Source organism: Geotrypetes seraphini, chromosome 5 (genome assembly GCF_902459505.1).
Source record: "Geotrypetes seraphini chromosome 5, aGeoSer1.1, whole genome shotgun sequence".
Classification (NCBI taxonomy): Eukaryota; Metazoa; Chordata; class Amphibia; order Gymnophiona; family Dermophiidae; genus Geotrypetes; species Geotrypetes seraphini.
The window spans coordinates 264480972-264500856 of record NC_047088.1 but is presented as its reverse complement, the minus strand read 5'-3'; the positions used below and the strand labels follow the sequence as shown (position 1 = coordinate 264500856).

Genomic DNA, 19885 nt, shown 5'->3' with positions numbered 1-19885 from the left:
GTAATCATAATTTCCTCTTGTTTCTGCAAAAAGTCCTGCAACTCTTCTGGTTCCTTGAAATTCATTGTTTTATTCTTGAAAGTCACTTTCATCATCGCTGGATAAATCAGCCCATATTTTGCTCCAAGACTTCTGAGCTGTGGTCTCATATCAAGAAGTTTTTTCCTCTTTGCTGCAGTGGCAGGAGCAAAATCTGGAACAAAGTGTATGCGAGAGTCCTGAAACTTTAAGTTCTTATTTTCTTTAGCCAGCCGAATAATATCCAATACTTGCTGATGTCTTAAGAGCTTGAATATTATTGGACGAGGTCCCCTTTGAGTATCAGTCCTCCTGACTGGTATTCTGTGAGCTCTTTCGATTTCAATAGGATGTTTAAAGTTGAGAGGGAGGATTTTAGGGAGGAGAGGGATAAAGACTTTAGCATCGCTGAAAGTTTGCACAAATGTTCCTTTATCCCAGTTTCATTTGACTGGCTGTTTTTAAATTTGTATTCATCTCTCATTAGGATTGTATTGAATGACCACTGATGCAGGAGGGTACGCCGAAACCCGGCCCATGTCGGGCCCATCAATAAATAAAAATTTGTTTACTTCCTAATCCCAAAAATATTAGAGGCCTAAGATCAGTGTTGGATATCAGAAGACTAAACAACGTTTGCATGATGGAAAATTCCAAATGATTATACTAGCAAAGATTCTTCCTTTATGAAACAGTTTGAGCCTTTGGATTGGCAGCAAAACTCAGCGTCTAGCAGAGATAGGAACAGCAATTGGTTAGGAAAGTCTATGTTTCACTATACCTGTTTGACTGGTTTATGAATAAATGCATAAGCATTGTTGCACTAGGACAATCCAGGTCACAAGCACCTGGCAAGGTTTCAAAAGAGTAAAACATATTTCACACTACTTAGCCAAGGAATAAGCAGTGGATTTTCCCCATTTTAATAATGATTTATGGACTTTTCTCCAAATCTTTATAAACCCTGGTTTGATGACTGCTTTTACTACATTTTCTGGCAATGAATTAAAGAGCTTACTTACATATTGCATGAAGAAATATTTTCTCCAATTTGTTCAAAATGTACTACGAAGGGGTGCCGAAAAGTTCTCAGCCCAACCAAGAAGGAAATGACGTGGAGCCATGAAACTTACAAGTTATTCCACATATTCACCCCTAAGTTCAACACACTTGGCACATCGTGTCTATGTCTGTAACCTTTCCGAGTTTATTTAATCTTTGATATACCATTTATCAAAACATACCTAAACGGTTTACAATTATAAAAATAGAGGGCAACAAAACATGTAGACTTACTGGTACCAAAGGGAAGAAGTGGGAAAGGTGTGAGATTAAATACAATGAGAAAAAATCATAAAAGGGTGAGAAAAGAGGGAAGGGCTTAACAAACTAAGGTAGGGTAAGAGTCGCTTCAAAAGAAGCATTTTAGTTTGGTAATGCCGACTGCATAGGAGCTGTTTAGGCTTTTATTGAAATGAAAAGAAAAAAATCAGAATGTTTAGGCGTCTTTAAAGAGGAATGTTTTTAGTTTAGATTTGAACTTTTCGAGAGATGTTTCTAGTCTAAGGTTGTTTGGTCACTGCTATAATCACCTCCGAATCACTTGAAAATTGTCACCCTTTAAACTCTTTTTAAGGTTTGGAAACATAAAACAGTCAGATGGAGTATGGAGGATGGTCTATGCAATGAAACCCCAACTGCGTTTTGCCAGCTTTGTGAGCAGGTGCATTGTCTTGCAAAAAGAGAACTCCTTTTTGTAGCTTCCCTCTCCTATTTTACTTTCAATGCCTCCTTTAATCAGCACAGCAAGTCACAGTAGTATTTTGCATCAACTGTTTGGCCCCTTGGAAGATAGTCAGTCATTACAACACCTTTCTGATCCCAAAACATTGTGGCCTTGACCTATCCTGTTGACTCTTGGGTCTTGAGTTTCTTTGGCCTTGGAGAACCTGAGTGCATGGACTGTTGTTTTGTCTCAGGATCATAGTGGTGTAACCATGTTTCATCAGCAGTAACTAGTTTTTCCAAAATGTTGGCACCAGCTCGCTGAAAATGCTGCAAAATCAACTTGGAAGTGTTCACTCACTGCCATTTCTTGTCACCATTCAATCATTTGGGCATCCACTTGGCTGACAGCTTCTGCATACCCAGCGGCTCATAGATTAAATACCCAACACATTCCCTGGATGTCTGTAGTGGATCAGCAATTGTTTTAGCCGATATTCTCTGATCTGCCCAAATCGGGTCGTGGACATGAGTTGACACCGTTTGAGGCCTCCCAGACCTTGCTGCCTCTTCAGTCTTGAAATCTCCACGCTGAAAGTTTGCACACCACTTCTTCACTATGGAGTATGATGGGCTTTATCACTCAATGTTTGCATCATACATTCATGGATTTCCTTTGGAGCTTTCTTCTGCCGGAATAGGAACTTCATGATGGCTTGGAGTTCCACACATGTCAAAACCTGATACGATTCTGCAGATTAGCACTTTGCAAAATAAAATGACCTTCTTTTCAGCTACAGTGGCAAAATAATGCTCAGAATTTCGGAAATTGGTTGGGCTGAAAACTCTCCAGCATCCTCTCGTGGTTAGTAACTTGATTGCATGCCCTGTAGACTCTTTAGCTTTTCCTCATAGGACCTTCATTCCAACCCCTTTATTATTTTGTCGCCCTTCTCTGTGCATTTTTCTTTTTATTTCTTTATTCAGTTTTGCATATTACAACAGGTGTATCAGAAAACTTCATATAATCTGTATTTGCGGTTCTGTTAATCCCCTATCACAGCGAATACGGAGGGAGAAGTGTAATTAGATATATATTTCAGAACTTCCCATACTTCTGCAGGCAAGATGCTTTCTCAGCTTTTTCTCCTACGAAAACATGACCCCGAAATTTTTTTGTAACTTTGCTCTTTAAGATGTGGGCACTGAACTTCAATTGCAGCTGGAAAACTGGCATGCCCACACTCCACCTCTCACCCTCTCTCTTCTCCACCCTTTTAGAAAGCGAAAAAAGAAGCCGATTCTGGAGGACGAGACGACAGTCCCACCGCCATACCTCCCCTGGATGCCAACAGCCCAGGAGACACAACTTCTCACTGACATTATGAGTACTATCATCAGGTACAGTCAGGGGTCCAGGGGCTTGCAAGTCTGACCAGGTCTTTTCAGGCCTGGGTAATGAAATTCCGTTGTTTGTGTTATATGATATTTATCCCTCAGCTGTTCAAAATGATTTCTAGTGCAACAGGCACCTCATTCTTGAACATCTGGTATAGAGAACCTCGTTTCCATTTTTCTGCTCTACCTCTCATTGCCCAGGGCTCTCCTCTAATTTCTCAGTTTTACTCTCTACACCAGTGGTTCCCAACCCTGTCCTGGAGGAACACCAGGCCAATTGGGTTTTCAGGCTAGCCCTAATGAATATGCATGAAGCAAATTTGCATGCCTATCACTTCCATCCTATGCAAATCTCTCTCATGCATATTCATTAGGGCTAGCCTGAAAACCCGATTGGCCTGGTGTTCCTCCAGGACAGGGTTGGGAATCACTGCTCTACACACAAGTAGTTAGGAACCTAACTATGCTGCTCTTGTTTATTTTTCTTTAATTTCTTTTTTTTTTTGTTATCCAGTCATGAGGCTTTCCAGTGCTGCACAGGCTCCCAGTCTCAGGACATCTCTAGCTGCTAGAGAACACAGACTCTCAGGGCAGAAGTCTGTAGCCAAGAGACAGTCTGCTTGACATGACCAGCCTGCAGTAACAGTCCGGGAGCTCAGGGACTGTTCCCTTGGGAGCAAGGCTCGCTCCAGCTTTTGTCTGCAGAGAGCTTGAGAGCAGGCTGAGTGGCCCCATGGCAATTTTGAGCCAATCAGGGCTTTCAGCCCCTTCCACTGCATCCCAAGATGCGTTGGGAGGGGGAAGCCCTGTCATTTACAGCACATGGCCCTATAGGCGGGAGGAAGTGAGCTTCCCTCCTGCTGTTTTCTCATCTAAAGGTACGGGGGTATCCATGGATGTGGGAAGGGGGGCCCAGGAATGTTGGGGGGATGTAAGGGAAGGGGCGGAGATGTCAGGAAATGTCGGGGGAGGTCTGGAATGACAGGGATGTCGAGGATTTCAGGGGGATGTGGGGGATGTCAGGGAAAAGGAATGGATCCCATGTCTTGGGGAGCTTGCTCTTATGATTGAACCCCAAGGAATTGCCTCAGAGGCAGAGTTCTTGTATCAAACAGTGGCACTTTTGCATTATTGAAACAGAACATTGGGAGCTTGTAGGCTACAATATAACAGGAAGCCATTTTGTTTTCCTGCCTGTGACTTATGCATTGGACTGAGTCTTACTATTTTGTGTTTGGGGCTCATTGTTTTCTGAGAAGCAGAATAAAAGACAACTTGGACTGTTCATTTTGGTCTTGAACCTCTTTATTATTGCTTTCCCAAACTACCAATATACCTCGCTTACGCTCAACCGAGGTTTGTGTGACATGGGTCCAGTTACTAGCTACAGCCAGCTTAGCTCCATCCGGTCACAAAGCCTAGCAAGCCTCTGAAGGCTGTCAGCCATATGCTTACTAGTAGTATCCACTGCAATGTTATCAGAATGTAAGATGGAATCCGAGCTCTGGTTCTCTCCAGGGTCTCTTGAATGAGGTAGTTGCTATTCTACGAGTGAAAGATTTCACTTAAAGTTAGAGTTTTCTCACCAGTGGTTAGCTGCTCATTTCAGTGATTCGATGTTCTTTTTCCATGTTTCGGAGGGAGGGGTTTGTTTCGGCAGGAGGGTTTGGGCATGTTTAGAGTAAGTAACCCCCGCCCGAAGCTTCTGGCCATGGAGAGAGTGCTTTAGGCTCTATATCTCCCCACTCTGGACATCAGGGAAATAACTCCTGCTTGTAATGGGTTTTGCCTTCCATGTGCCTAGTGTCACCTTGTTTCTCCCAGTGCACTTTTGTAAGGTACTGTCTAGGGCAGACATGGGCAAACTATGGCCCGCAGGCCAAATCTGGCCTGTTTTGTTTCTTAATCTGGCCCGCAGCTGCAGGAAGGGATTGGCCAGTGTTGGCGATCGTCAGCGAGTGAGTGAGGCTTGCAGAAAGACTGGGAAAAAGAGTAAGAGAGCGCGAGCGAGCAAAGTCAGCCTTCCATGACTCTGCCTGTCAGACCCTCTGATGTCATTGGGGGGAGGGAGCGAGTGGTACACAGTGCGACTTGGAAGATGTGTTCAAAGGTGCGGCCTGAGGTGCCCCTGTGCAGCTTCAACAGGTGGATCTGGATTGGGCACCTCCAACTTCTTCATCATGACTCCTGACAACTGTGATTTGCTCTCTCCTGAAGCTTCTGGGGTGGATGTGAACGGAGCTTGTGGCACCATCGGCTGGGTGCTTCCTTTGCTGCCTCAATCGTCGGTGCCTACCTAAATGTTGTGCGGCCAGGTGGTGCTGGTGTCAGGAGTCTTTACTTGGCCTGCCTTTTCTTCGGGGACCTTCTTTTGGCTGTTCAGGTCTTGACCTTTTCCTCCCCGGCATCCATTTATCTGGTCTGCTTCCCGCTTCGACCCATTGGGGAAGGTTCAGCGAAGTTACTTACCTGTAATGGGAGTTCTCCGTGGACAGCAGGATAAGTCAGCCACACTTTGGTGACGTCATCTAACGTTCCCAATTTGGAATTGCTCTCCTAGAGCTCAGGTGAGGCTTTTTGGGAGCCTCATCTGAGTATGTGCGGGTAGCCCTATATATATACCTGTGCTGGCCCTTTCTAATCCAGTGATTCCCCTAGCTTGAATTTTTTGAAGTGTCGCCCATAGGAGAGGAGGGAGGGTCTATGTGGCTGACTTATCCTGTTGTCCACGGAGAACTCCCATTACAGGTAAGTAACTTCACTTTCTCCATGGACAAGTAGTCTTAAGTCAGCCACACTTTGGTGACTCTCCAGCTGTGGGGTGCAGAGGGTGAAAGGACATGGTCCCCTCTGCATCCCCGCTACCTTGCTAAGGTAGGGTGAGGCTGCCGTGATGCCTTGGTGAGAGACAGAGACAAAAACCCAATTACTGAGACCAGTCAGAGGTTATGCTTTGCAAACTAAACTAAACTAAACCTTAGGTTTGTATACCGCGCCATCTCCGCGAGCGCAGAGCTCGGCACGGTTTACAGAGTTAAGAGGAAAGGAACTACAATGAGGGATAAAGGAGAGGGACTAAGAGGAAAGAGAGGGACAGAATACTGGAGAATGGGAGGTGATTAGATTTTTGCAAAGAGCCAAGTTTTCAGGTGTTTGCGGAAGGATTGGAAGGAGCTTGAGTTTCTGAGGTACTTTATTTTTTGGTGCTTAGAACTTGACCAACAACTCTTTTTTTTTTTTTTTTTTTAATCTACTAACATGGTAGAGCATATATCTCAATAACAGATCTAGTTTTCACCCATGTATTCAGGGAAACATAACGAATATATCACCAACATGGTGTTTGAGTAACAAGTTTTTTTGTTTTGTTTTTTGTGCAAACTGTGCAAGAAACTGTGCCAACATGGCAGAATATAAGCTGTCTAACAATCTCTTCTATCTAATTCAGGCCAATAGTCCTGTTCAGCTAGTCCAGGCACTGATGTTCGTTCTCAGTGTCTAGCCATTTTCTGTGCCTGTTTTGGCCGCCATTCGTGGTAAGTTGAGGCCAAAGTCATTGGAGGTCTGCAGCAGGCGATCTGGTGAAGGTGTGTGGGATGGACCATGTAGCTGCTCTGCAAATGTCCTGAAGTGGCGTGTTGCTGAGGTTTGCCAATGTTGTGGCCATGGCTGTCCCTCGAGGGACAATCCCTTTTGCTTGTAGCAGGAGGCAAGGCAGTTTGAGATCCAGTTGTATATGGTGCACTTCCCCACTGGTGTTCTTGGATTATTGGGGTCAAAGGAGACAAATAGTTGTACTGCTTTTCACCAGAGCTGCATTCGTCGAATGTATAGGCTAAGGGCACGGTATGCAGGAGTTGTTCCATGCTGTTGGCCATGTAGTCCCGGACAGAAGGAGGGGAGCACTATTGATTGGTTTATGTGAAAAGGTGAGACTACCTTTGGTAGGAACTTTGGATGAGTTCTCAGTACTGCGTGGTCGTGAAGGATCTGTGTGTATATAACCAGGGCCTGTAGCTCGCTGATGCGTCTTGCTGATGTGGTGGCAATGAGAAAAACTGTTTTCCAGGTGAGGAATTTGTTTGGCGCATCCTCCAGTGGCTCAAAGGGGTGCACTGTTAATCTGCGGAAGATGATGCCTAGGTCCCATGGCTGGTGGTGGGCGGCATACCGGGGGGTGCAGGTTTGCAAGTACTTTCATGAACTTGGACACTAGTGGATGCTTGGCTAGGGTCATGTCATCGATGTGGTTGTGGAAGGCTGATATGGCACTCAAATGGATCCTTATGGAGGATGTTCTGAGGTCTGCAGTTGATAAGTTAACTAAGTATTAGAATACTGCTGGGGCTTGGCAGGTGAGTGAATCTTCTCCCTTCGAGACACACCATATGTGGAATCTTTTCCACTTGAGCCCATATGATTTTCTAGTTGATGGGCGTCTGGCTGCTAGCAGTACCTCGCTCACCCCTGTTGACGTGTGGAAAGGTTCCAGGATTAGCCTTTCAACATCCATGTTGTCAGTGCTAGGGTTTTCAATCTGGGGTGTAGAGTTTGTCCCTGGTCCTGGGTGATGAGATCCAATCGCAGCATGCCCTGTGGGAAGTCCTGTTATGCTACAGTAAGCATGTGTTAGTGTTTATTGCAGCTTACAATACATTATACTACAATTGTATCTTATATACCGCAATTTTCTGCAAGGGATCTATGAGGTTTACAATACAATTTAGATCAAATTCTTAAGTTACATTTTTAGGAGGTGCATTGACTTAGGCAGGAGGGGATGAGGGTAAGAACATGACTATAGTGAAAAGAGGTGTCTTCCGTTTCTTCCGGAATTCAAGTTTCAAGTTTATTAGTTATTTGATTAATCGCCTATCACAATTACTAAGCGATGTACAAATAATAACATAAATTTTTAAAATATACAAAAAATACGAGGTAAACAAAAACAACAATATAAAAATCATTAAAAACTGACAAATTAAAACAAGGTAATTAAAACTATTACAAGGAAACAATGGGGTAGAAGGGAAAGAAATACAATTTATGATAGGAAAGAGAGAACAATTAAGGTAAAATGCAAAAGGAGTGGGAAAAACATAAAAGTATTGAATTCAAGGTAGTTGATGGGTTGTCTTAGGTGTATTGGCAGATTGCTCCAGATGAGAGGTCCCTGGTATTCGAAGGTACTTTCAAATATGTTCTTTCACATTAATTGTTGAGGAGATGCAAAAGATAGTTTGTAGGGTCGTGTAGTCTGTAAGTTGAGGAAGGAATGTGGGACTTTAATGCCAGAAGTTAATCCCTCTGAGTTCTCACTTGACCTCTCGTATCGGTTTCTTTTCAGAATTAATCTTGTAGCTGTGTTTTGTAGTAGTTGAAGTCTCTTGCATTCCTTTTCTGCAATGCCGCCATATAGTCCAGGTGTGGTATTAGGACAGATTGTGATGGTCTTACTGTCCTCAGTTGTCTCATCTTAAAGAAGAATGTTTTTACTAAAAGAAGACATACAGTAACTCAACCAGAAGTGAGGCAGTACATTACTAGTTACCTATAAGCCTGAGTGGACTTTCATAAGCCACGTGCATTTGGTGGCACTGTAGTAAGTGCACTGCAGCGCATTTCAAAAGTGTGTGGAATTTATGGTAGGTTTTCTTGATTTTAAAGGATGTTTTTGATTAGGGGGGAGGAGGGATAAATTATGATATGGATTTTAACAGAATATTAAGTGTTGTATCTGAGTTTAAATTGTTATATATGCTGTTACACTTATTGTAAGTTTTTAAAAATGAATAAAGAATTGGAAAAAAAAAAAAAGCGCACATAAATTAAGCTCCCCAAAAAGTACATGCTGTAGCCATGCCACTAATGTACCTCACTAATAACATCATACTGAAATGCATCAGGTGAATGGAGGAGGAGTCTAATGGTTAGTGTAGCAGGCTGAGGACCAGGTTCAGTTCCCACTGGGTAAGTCACCGAACCCTCCATTGCCCCAGATATAAAAATTCAGATTGTGAGCTCACTAGGGACAGAGAAAGTAGGGGTTGGTGGGGGCAAGAGCGAAGACCACTCGCTTCTGCCTCTTACAAAATGGCTGCCATGACCTCTCACCGCAGTTGACGCTCTGTAAATGCTAAAGAGTGAAACATATCTCCACCTTTCCAGCTTGGACAGCAAAATATCCAAGCTAAGTATTTATCTTCTATGGTTGACGTGCCCTTTACTACAATTAAATATTAAATGGATATTTTTTAAACATATCAATTGGTAGTTGAAATGAAGAATTTAGAAACACAAAATTATAGATGGTTGCAGTTGAAGCAGGCCATTCAGGAAGGGTTCCCTGAATGGAAAAATTTGGAGGTTCAAAATAGCTTGCTGGTCTTATGTTTTCAGGTAGACTTCCTGGGTCACCAGGCCGCTCGGTGGTATAAATTAATATCTGAATTTTTGAATAAGAAACCAAAAAATGGTCTGCGTGACATTTGGAGCATTGAGATAAATTACTGTGTCTCAATGGCCACGAATTTGGGCTTGGAGGATGAGATGTACAATGTCTGCATCTATGAGACAAACATGTTTTTTCTTATTACATAGAGTATTTTGGACCCCAGTTCGTTTGCATAGAGCAGATAGTTCTAAATCTAATAGATGTTGGCATTGTCATCTGGAAGTTGGGACGTTAGATCATTTACTATTAAAATTCTGGAGATCAATTTGGGATCAGGTTAATAATTTATTAGAAAATCCAGTGGCACTATCGTATGATACCATTTTATTTGGAACATCTATGAGGGCAAAAAGTCAAATTTTGGCAAAAAAATAACAAACTTTTGTTTATAATGACGGGAGTTGCCATGCAGCTTATTTTAAAGAATTGGAAAAATGTTACTATGGAAGTTTGGGAACCATTAACTAAATATTGTACAAATTGGAGAAAACATGCACATCCGGGGAGGGGGATATGTCTTGGCATTTGTTAAAAAATATATAAGGATTGATTATAAGTATTTTTATGAGGTGATTGTAAATTGGAAAGTGGGTGGGAGAAAATAAGTTTTGTCTTTATTCTATTAAGTATATTGTGCTGTAATGATATTAATTTATGTAAATGCATCATCTTTTGTGCACAATTGAAGTTTTAAAAATGAATAAAGAATATAAAAAAAATAATTTAGAATTTATAAAATAAGAAAAAACAAAAAATAAAGAAAAAACTTTTATATAGATTAAAGATAAAAAATAAGGGTTTTTGACTAATGATAGCTCGCATACTGCTAGTTTGCCAAGACAAGTTCTAACCTCAGACAGCTGCAAGCGCTTGAAGTCTTTTCTCTTAAATTAAAAAAAACTAGATCTCACACATATCTATTATTATTATATTAGAAGGGATAGCATGTATTAACATATACTACTATGTCTTACTGTATTTATTGCAGATTCCATTTTAAGTAATAAAACATGTTGATGATGACTGATATAGTATGTTAGCTCACTTTAGTAATTCAGCTTTTAACATAGTAACATAGTAGATGACAGCAGATAAAGACCCGAATGGTCCATCCAGTCTGCCCAACCTGATTCAATTTAAATTTTTTTAATTTTTTCTTCTTAGCTATTTCTGGGCAAGAATCCAAAGCTTTACCCGGTACTGTGCTTGGGTTCCAACTGCCAAAATCTCTGTTAAGACTTACTCCAGCCCATCTACACCCTCCCAGCCATTGAAGCCCTCCCCAGCCCATCCTCCACCAAACGGCCATACACAGACACAGACCGTACAAGTCTGCCCAGTATTGGCCTTAGTTCAATATTTAATATTATTTTCTGATTCTAGATCCTCTGTGTTCATCCCACACTTCTTTGAACTCAGTCACCATTTTCCTCTTCACCACCTCTCTCGGGAGCGCATTCCAGGCATCCACCACCTTCTCCGTAAAGTAGAATTTCCTATCATTGCCCCTGAACCTACCACCCCTCAACCTCAAGTTATGTCCTCTGGTTTTACCATTTTCCTTTCTCTGGAAAAGATTTTGTTCTACGTTAATACCCTTCAAGTATTTGAACATCTGAATCATATCTCCCCTGTCTCTCCTTTCTTCTAGGGTTTACATATTCAGGGCTTCCAGTCTCTCCTCATACGTCTTCTGGCGCAAGCCTCCTATCATTTTCGTCGCCCTCCTCTGGACCGCCTCAAGTCTTTTTACGTCCTTCGCCAGATACGGTCTCCAAAACTGAACACAATACTCCAAGTGGGGCCTTACCAATGACCTGTATAGGGGCATCAACACCTTCTTCCTTCTACTGACTACGCCTCTCTTTATACAGCCCAGCATCCTTCTGGCAGCAGCCACTGTCTTGTCACACTGTTTTTTCGCCTTTAGATCTTCGGACACTATCACCCCAAGGTCCCTCTCCCCGTCCGTGCATATCAGCTTCTCTCCTCCCAGCATATACGGTTTCTTCCTATTATTAATCCCCAAATACATTACTCTGCATCTCTTTGCATTGAATTTTAGTTGCCAGGCATTAGACCATTCCTCTAACTTTTGCAGATCCTTTTTCATATTTTCCATTCCCTCTTCGGTATCTGCTCTGTTACAAATCTTGGTATCATCTGCAAAAAGGCACACTTTTCCTTCTAACCCTTCAGCAATGTCACTCACAAACATATTGAACAGGATTGGCCCCAGCACCGAACCCTGATGGACTCCACTACTCACCTTTCCTTCCTCCGAGCGACTTCCATTAATCACCACCCTTTGGCATCTGTCCAACATCCAGTTTCTGACCCAGTTCACCACTTTGGGTCCTAACTTCAGCCCTTCAAGTTTGTTCAACAGCCTCCTATGAGGAACTGTATCAAAGGCTTTGCTGAAGTCCAAGTAAATTACATCTAACATACGTCCTCGATCCAGCTCTCTGGTCACCCAATCAAAAAATTCAATCAGGTTTGTTTGGCACGATTTACCTTTTGTAAAGCCATGTTGCCTCAGATCCTGTAACCCATTAGATTCAAGGAAGTACACTATCCTTTCTTTCAGCAACACTTCCATTATTTTTCCAGCAACTGAAGTGAGGCTCACCGGCCTGTAGTTTCCTGCTTCATCCCTGTGACCGCTTGTTTTAAGCACACTTAGCAGTATTCACCTATCTTTGCAGCTAGGTACCTTATTGAAAATTCCCCATCAGCATTCAAGATCATTTTTGTAAGAGTTTAGATATGGAGCTTTGTGTTTTTCCTAAATTAAAATTCAGCCTTTGCAAAGAAACATAATGGAACTACAAAGTATTCCACCCTCTTGCTTAGTATATATCTCTCTCCTTAAGCTTTGGAATAAATGTGTGTAAAAATGCCTGTGCGTTAATTTTTTAAAATTAATTTACCTTTCTCCAGGAGCCTCTTGAATGATGTCCAGTTCCACAGCACAATGATTCAAAGCCTGTCAGAGCCTCTGCCCTACTTCAGCCAATTCTGGAGTAATAAGCCTTCCAAAGTGCCAACCAGTAGCCTTACTGCCTCCCTCAAGGGCTCTGTTTCTTTTCTGCCCACTAACCAGGAGGAAGAAGAGGAGGGTAAGAGGGAGAAGCAGAAGAAAAAGGAAGAGGAGGAGGACACAGGAAGGGAGATTGAGGAGGATGATGAAGAAGAAGAAGTAGGAGGAGAAGATGAAGGTGAGGTAGAGGAGAAGCAGGAGGGCGAGTTAGAGGATATAGAAGAGGAAGATGTGGAGAAGGAAGAGGAGCATGAGAAGCAGTTTCAGGAAGAAGAGGCAGAAGAGAAGCCGGAAGAGGTGGGGGAGAAGGAAGGAGAAGGGGAGGAAGTGGACAAAGGTGAAAGCAAAGCATCTGAAGTGCCTGAGCGAATGGAGGAAACCACTACAGTGGGTATCGAGCAGGCAGCTGAGGAGAATCTCCAGGCCATCCTCAGCCAAGTAAAAGATTGGGAGTTGAAGGAGAATATTAAAAGGTAAGATAGGACTCATATCTGCCCAGTGTTTTTAGTTCAAGCCCTGGTGGAGACAGTGATAGATACTGCCTGATTTACTTTCAAGCATAGTGGTATAGCTTTTCATCAGAAAACTGGAGACTTCTATATATGAAATTAGGACAGCTGTTTTTAGCCGAGTCCTGCATCCTGGGGAAATGTTGAATTGCCTAAGCTCAATGATGGGAAGATGTTAGTCATGTCTCAGGTTTCTCTTTTCTATACCACCAAATAGCCAGAGGGTGGCAGTAGAGTTAAACCTAGCCTGACATGGCCCCGTTCCACCTTCAAGACTGCTTCAGGGACTTACTAGAAGGGATCAAACCTATTGTCATTCCCAGCAGCAAAACTAGATTAAAATGTTATCAAAATCTTAGCTGCCATATCAGATCATAGAATATTCTGGAAAGAAATCAAACTAATAATAATAAGCTTTGAAATGCAATTCCCTGGAAATGTCCAGATACCTCTTTACTAGAACTGAAAGCTTAAGGCAAAATAGAAGTCAATAAATGTAATCTAATGTAATTAGAGCAAGACTTGCTTCCCTCTAGGCCAGTGGTAGGCAAACTCATTAGTCAAAAGAGCCAAAGGCCAGCAGTACGATGATTTCTTTTGAGAGCCATATCCTGCGCCCGTTTGCGCTACGACAGCTATGCCAACCTGAGTGACACCCTGCTCGCCCGCACATAGTCGAAATCGATTTGTGGCAGAGCCTAGAGAATGACACAGGGAAAAAATTTGGCTCCGTCCCTGTCCCGTCCCTGCGAGCTCGGTCCCCATCCCCACAAACCATCTGATCTCATCCACACAAGCCTCGAATAGTTTTGTACTGAACTTATTATTATATTAAAGTATAAAAAGAAACAATATTCTGTACAATTGACATTTTATAAATCAGCGTCTTCTCCCCACTCTCTCTTCCCTATTTCCCTTCAGCGTCCTCAGCCCACTCTCTCTCCACTTCCCTTCATCACATGCACATAAAAACAAGCAAGTAATTTTATATCATTTTATATCATTTTCATTCTATTCATTCATAGAAATTAAAGTCTAAATAATTCCAGTCACATAACAAAACATAATTTTACAAAAATAATTCCCTTCACAGTCAAGCCTGCAAAGATTACTAGATGTCTTTCAGCAGCTCCCCTCCCTCCTCTTACCTTCATGGCCAAGTCAAAATGATTTACCAACAATAAAATTTAAAAAAACACAAAGCACGCTGTACGCAGAGAAAATGTTAATTATCATTTATATTCCGCGGGTTTTCTTTTTTTTAAAAAAAAAATCTTTATTCATTTTCAAAAATTACAACAAGTGTACAACAATCATTCATAAATATCTTAATTAATCACTTGACATTCTTATTTGTAACATTCCAAATAAATAATTTTATAAGAAGCCCACCCCTCCCACCCATATACTAATAAATAACAATTATCAATTATTATCCTTCATAATCCCATCCCCCTTATTATTCCGCAGGTTTTCAAAGAGGTCGAGGAAGATGACTTTATGCAATGATACCTCAGTAACAACTATACAAAAATAGAAAAATATACCCCCTCCCTTTTTACTAAACCGCGATAGCATTTTTTAGCGCAGGGAGCTGCGCTGAATGCCCTGCATTGCTCTCGATGCTCATAGGCTTCCTGCGCTAAAAAACGCTATTGCGGTTTAGTAAAAGGTGGCCATAGTGCAAAATATAGACAGCAGATATAAATTCTAAAAACAGACACATTTTGATCACTAAATTTAAAATAAAATCATTTTTCCTACCTTTGTTGTCTGGTAATTTCATCAGTCTCTGGTTGCACTTTATTCTTCTGACTGTGCATCCAATATTTCTTCCCTTCTTTCAGCCTCCTGTATGCTTCCTCTCCTCCAGACCTCATTCCCTCCCCCAACTTTTTCTTTCTTTCACCCTGCCCCCTTCCTTCTTTCCCTCTCCATGCCCCCTTTCTTTCTGTATGTCTATCTTTCTCTCTCCATGCCCCCTTTCTATCTCCCTAACTTTCTCTCTTCATGGCCCCTTTCTGTCTGTCTCCCTGTCTTTCTGTCTCCCATCTCCTTTCTTTCTGTCTCCCTGCCCTCCCTCAAGCCACCACCATTGGGGAACAGGCCGCCACCACTGCCAGGGAATAGGCTGCCACCACCGCCATCGGGGAACAGGCTGCCGCTGAGTTCTGAGCTCTCCCTGCTTTCCTTCTCCGTAAAGAGGACGCTGAAGCGCCGGGCCGACAAACTTTTGCCACCCGACATCAAATCTAATATCAGAGAGGAAGTTCCAGGCCAGCCAGGCAGCGATTGGCTGGCCCAGAACTTCCTCTCCGAAGTCAGTAAATACAAAATGTAAAGTAGTCTCTCTAGGAAAGGTGAGATCAGAAATACTAAGTTTATGCACCAGATTAAAGACAGAAGTAATGTACTGACATAGTAAGGGGATGCAGTCCGCCTCAGGTGCCATGCTGGTAGGGGTGCCAGTACCCCTCCTCCTCTTCCCATTCCCCCCTTCCCTTCCCCCATAGCTCTAGTTGAAGTTGTTGTTCGCGGCAATCAACCACATGCTCATTGGCTCTCCCACTGACCTCGTCGGCTCTCCCACTGACATCACTCCCTGGGTGCCAGACACAGGGAGAGCCAACGGGGTCACGAGGGGCTTGTTGTTGACCGCTGCGAGTGACCACTTCAACTAGAGGCCACTGAACCAAACCTCTGTGTAGTAACAGCAGCGGCAGCAGCATGCTGTTCCTTGTTATGCTGACTAAAAGTGAGCTCTATCCCACAATGCATTTTAATACCACGGCAACAGGCAAACAAACAATGGAGATGTCCAAAAACACAGGTGGACTTGATTAGTTCAACCCTCTGCTTTATTTGGGCGATGACTTGACACACACATGTTTCGGCCCAAATGGCCTGCCTCAGGACTCTTGTTGAAATTACATAAATTGGAACGTCTGGCGTTCCATTTCTCAGCAACCGTGGAGTTCACATGCTCTGATTAGACTCTGAAAAGTGCCTGTTATGGACCTGTGGAGGTGATTCTCATACCATGGCAACAGGCATTTTGCATAAAAGTTTAAAATACAAACTGAATAAAGGGAACAAATCCTCATTAAAACATAAGAACATAAGCATGGCCTCTACCGAGTCAGACCATGGGTCCATCATGCCCAGCAGTCCGCTCCCGCGGCGGCACCCCTAGGTCCATGACCTGTAAGTGATCTTATACCTAAAACATTCTATTCCTTAATCCTTTAATATCCTGTTTGGTAACCCTCTAACTATACCCTTCAATCCCCTTTTCCTTCAGGAAATCATCTAATCCCATTTTGAAACCGCAAATCGTACTCTGCCCTACCATCTCCTCTGGTAGCGCATTCCAGGTGTCCACCACCCTCTGAATGAAGAAGAACTTCCTAGCATTTGTTTGGAATCTGTCTCCTTTCAATTTTTGTGAATGCCCTCTTGTTTTTGTTGCCCCTGCTAGTCTGAAGAATCTGTCCCTCTCTACCTTCTCCATACCCTTCATGAGCTTATAAGTTTCTATCATGTCCCCTCTAAGTCACCGTTTTTCCAGGGAAAAGAGCACCAGCTTCTCTAGCCTTTCAGCATATGAAAGGTGTTCCATGCCTTTTATCATCCTTGTTGCTCTTCTCTGGACCCTCTCGAGTATCGCCATATCCTTCTTAAGGTACGGCGACCAGTATTGAATGCAGTACTCCAGATGCAGATTAAAAGAGTTGCTTCAAAAATAAGCCCAAAACGAGCAGAGATGACCAACATATCCAAGCTGACAAAAACTGTAATAGGTAGTTGTATGGTTGTTCCTATATTTTATATTTGATATTTTATTTATTTATTTATACAATTATTGGTTTTAATGTTTGCATGTTTTGAGTTCTTATGATTTTATACTAACACTGTTTTTTAAATATATTTATTAACAGTACTTATAGCCCCTGATGTAGCCCCTGGAGGGGGCAAAACATGGCCGTGTCAGGCTACTGATGATTTTAAGTGTAGTTCTTTAATAGGACTTTTCCAACTGATCTGCTGGACTGGAGTTCAGCTGTAATGAATCCTGAAGAATGAATATACCCTCAATTGAAAAAGAGTTTACTTTTTCTTTTGGATTTTCAACTATATGACTTCAGTTCTACTGAAGCAGATCTTTAACCATGAGTCACATGAAAGACCTCATTACCTAGCCAGTATCTGGATGCCTGGGGATAGAAAGATGGCCAATTGTGTGCTCCCTTCTCAATAAAACCCATGTGCTCTGTTTCTTTTACAGGCAGTCTGATGCAAACACTATTGACATGGTCTAATGTTGCTCACCTTTGCAGGACGTCTGTATTTAGTGACTTGATGGAATCCGTTTTGCAGACTACACTCAAGAACATCCTCACTGAAGCCTTTCGAGGGGAGGTGGTGCTTACAGCACGCCCCAGGGTCATTGCTCTTCCTCCTGCTAAGTTAAGGTAAAGGGGGCATCCTAGCCATTGTTGTTAGGAGGGCACCCTCCTAGGAAGACAGTCAACTTCCAAAATGTGATTTACCTCTTCATCTGCATAGACTTCAAGGTTGTCACCCACTTATACATTTCTTCCATGTATAATTTACCCTCCCAAATTTTGAGGCATCACCACTTTACTCCAAACACTAAGGGGGGAGTTCTCTATAGGACACCGGGCTCAGCAGCTGCCTAAGAAGTGGCTGAGAATCGTAGACTGGCATTAACGGCAGATGCCTAACACTGCCTAATCTTGATTGGCTCAGATGCCTAAGGCCCCTCCCAAAGGAGGGACCTTAGAAACCTGGGCCAGTCAGGCCTCCTCGGTGCATCCTGGGATACAGTGGGAGTGGACTAAGACTCTGACTGGCCAGATACCTAAGGCCCCTCCCAGAGGGGAGACGCCTAGGGCCACTTAAGCTCACCCAAGGTCACTTCTGGGTGAAACATGCCCAGCCTTGGGCAAGCTTAAGTGTCTCGATGCATCTCCCTCAACTGTGTAGGCGGTCTACCTCAGGTTTTCTTTTTTCTAAATGTGCGTCCCGATTGGCTGCTAGATAGCAGTAGGACACCTACCCCTGCTTATAGTTGGAATGCCCATTTATAGAATCTGCCTCTAGCAACATTCCATGCAGAATCTCAAAGAATAGCAAGATTCTAGAATCCCAGAGTAACAAGATTCTAGAACCCCAAAGAGTAGCAACATTCCATACAGAATCTCAAAGAATAGTAAGATTCCGGAATCCCAGAGAGTAACAAGATTCTAGAATCCCAAAGAGTAGCAACATCCCATGCAGAATCTCAAAGAATAGCAAGATTCCAGAATCCCTAGAGAGTAACAAGATTCTAGAATCCCAAAGAGTAGCAACATCCCATGCAGAAGCTCAAAGAATAGCAAGATTCCAGAATCCCTAGAGAGTAATAAGATTCTAGAATCCCAAAGAATAGCAAAATTCCATACAGAATCTCAAAGATAAGCAAGATTCCGGAATCCCAGAGTAACAAAATTCTAGAATCCCAAAGAGTAGCAACATTCCATACAGAATCTCAAAGATAAGCAAGATTCCAGAATCCCAGAGAGTAACAAGATTCTAGAACCCCAAAGAGTAGCAACATTCCATGCAGAATCTCAAATAATAGCAAGATTCCAGAATCCCTAGAGAGTAACAAGATTCTAGAATCCCAAAGGTAACAACATTTCATGCAGAATCTCAAAGAATAGCAAGATTCTAGAATCCCAAAGAGTAGCAAAATCCCAGAATCCCTAGAGAGTAACAAGATTCTAGAATCCCAAAGAGTAGCAACATCCCATTCAGAATCTCAAAGAATAGCAAGATTCCAGAATCCCTAGAGAGTAACAAGATTCTAGAATCCCAAAGAGTAGCAACATTCCATGCAGAATCTCAAAGAATAGCAAGATTCCAGAATCCCAAAGAATAGCAACATTCCATACAGAATCTCAAAGATAAGCAAGATTCCAGAATCCCAGAGAGTAATAAGATTCTAAAATCCCAAAGAGTAGCAACATCCCATGCAGAATCTCAAAGAATAGCAAGATTCCAGAATCCCTAGAGAGTAACAAGATTCTAGAATCCCAAAGAGTAGCAACATTCCATACAGAATCTCAAAGATAAGCAAGATTCCAGAATCCCAGAGAGTAACAAGATTCTAGAATCCCAAAGAGTAGCAACATTCCATGTAGATCTCAAAGAATAGCAAGATTCCGGAATCCCAGAGAGTAACAAGATTCTAGAATCCCAAAGAGTAGCAACATCCCATGCAGAATCTCAAAGAATAGCAAGATTCCAGAATCCCTAGAGAGTAACAATGCTGGAGCCAGGGGTATCCCTCCTGAAAAGCACAATTCCCCAGCAACAATGCCATATGCAAGATGGGGAGGTCCAGTCTGTGGAAGACTGGGACAAAGAGTGCTCTATATCAATGCCTTTACTGTCTCAGTCAGGGTCCTTTGTAGCAGGAGATGCTGCTTCATCTTTAGGGGGGTCAAATCAGGGTCTGATGGAGGGCCTTGATCTCGGAGAGGACCCGATTGTGCGTAGGCTGTTTAAGCCCTCAGCGCTTTTGGAGGTGATCATGGAATCCCTCCAAGAATTAAAGATAGAAACTCCGTAGTCCTCTGCTACACAATGCTCTCTTATGAGCAGCAGAAAAGCACAGACCACCTGTTTTCCCTCTCGTCAAGACATTACAAAGATGCTAATGGACCATTAGGA

At 42.6% G+C, this 19885-nt stretch overlaps 1 protein-coding gene across 3 annotated transcripts in view; it reads left to right on the top strand.

The window, feature by feature from the left end:
* The window catches only part of CFAP65 (cilia and flagella associated protein 65), a 351728-nt gene that overhangs the window by 326706 nt on the left and 5137 nt on the right, over positions 1-19885 (top strand). For all 3 annotated transcript variants that reach the window (XM_033945108.1, XM_033945107.1, XM_033945109.1), the window contains 3 exons: positions 3025-3144; positions 12539-13111; positions 17485-17619. In XM_033945108.1, coding sequence (XP_033800999.1) covers positions 3025-3144; positions 12539-13111; positions 17485-17619 — 828 coding nt within the window. The remainder of the gene's footprint in view (positions 1-3024; positions 3145-12538; positions 13112-17484; positions 17620-19885) is intronic.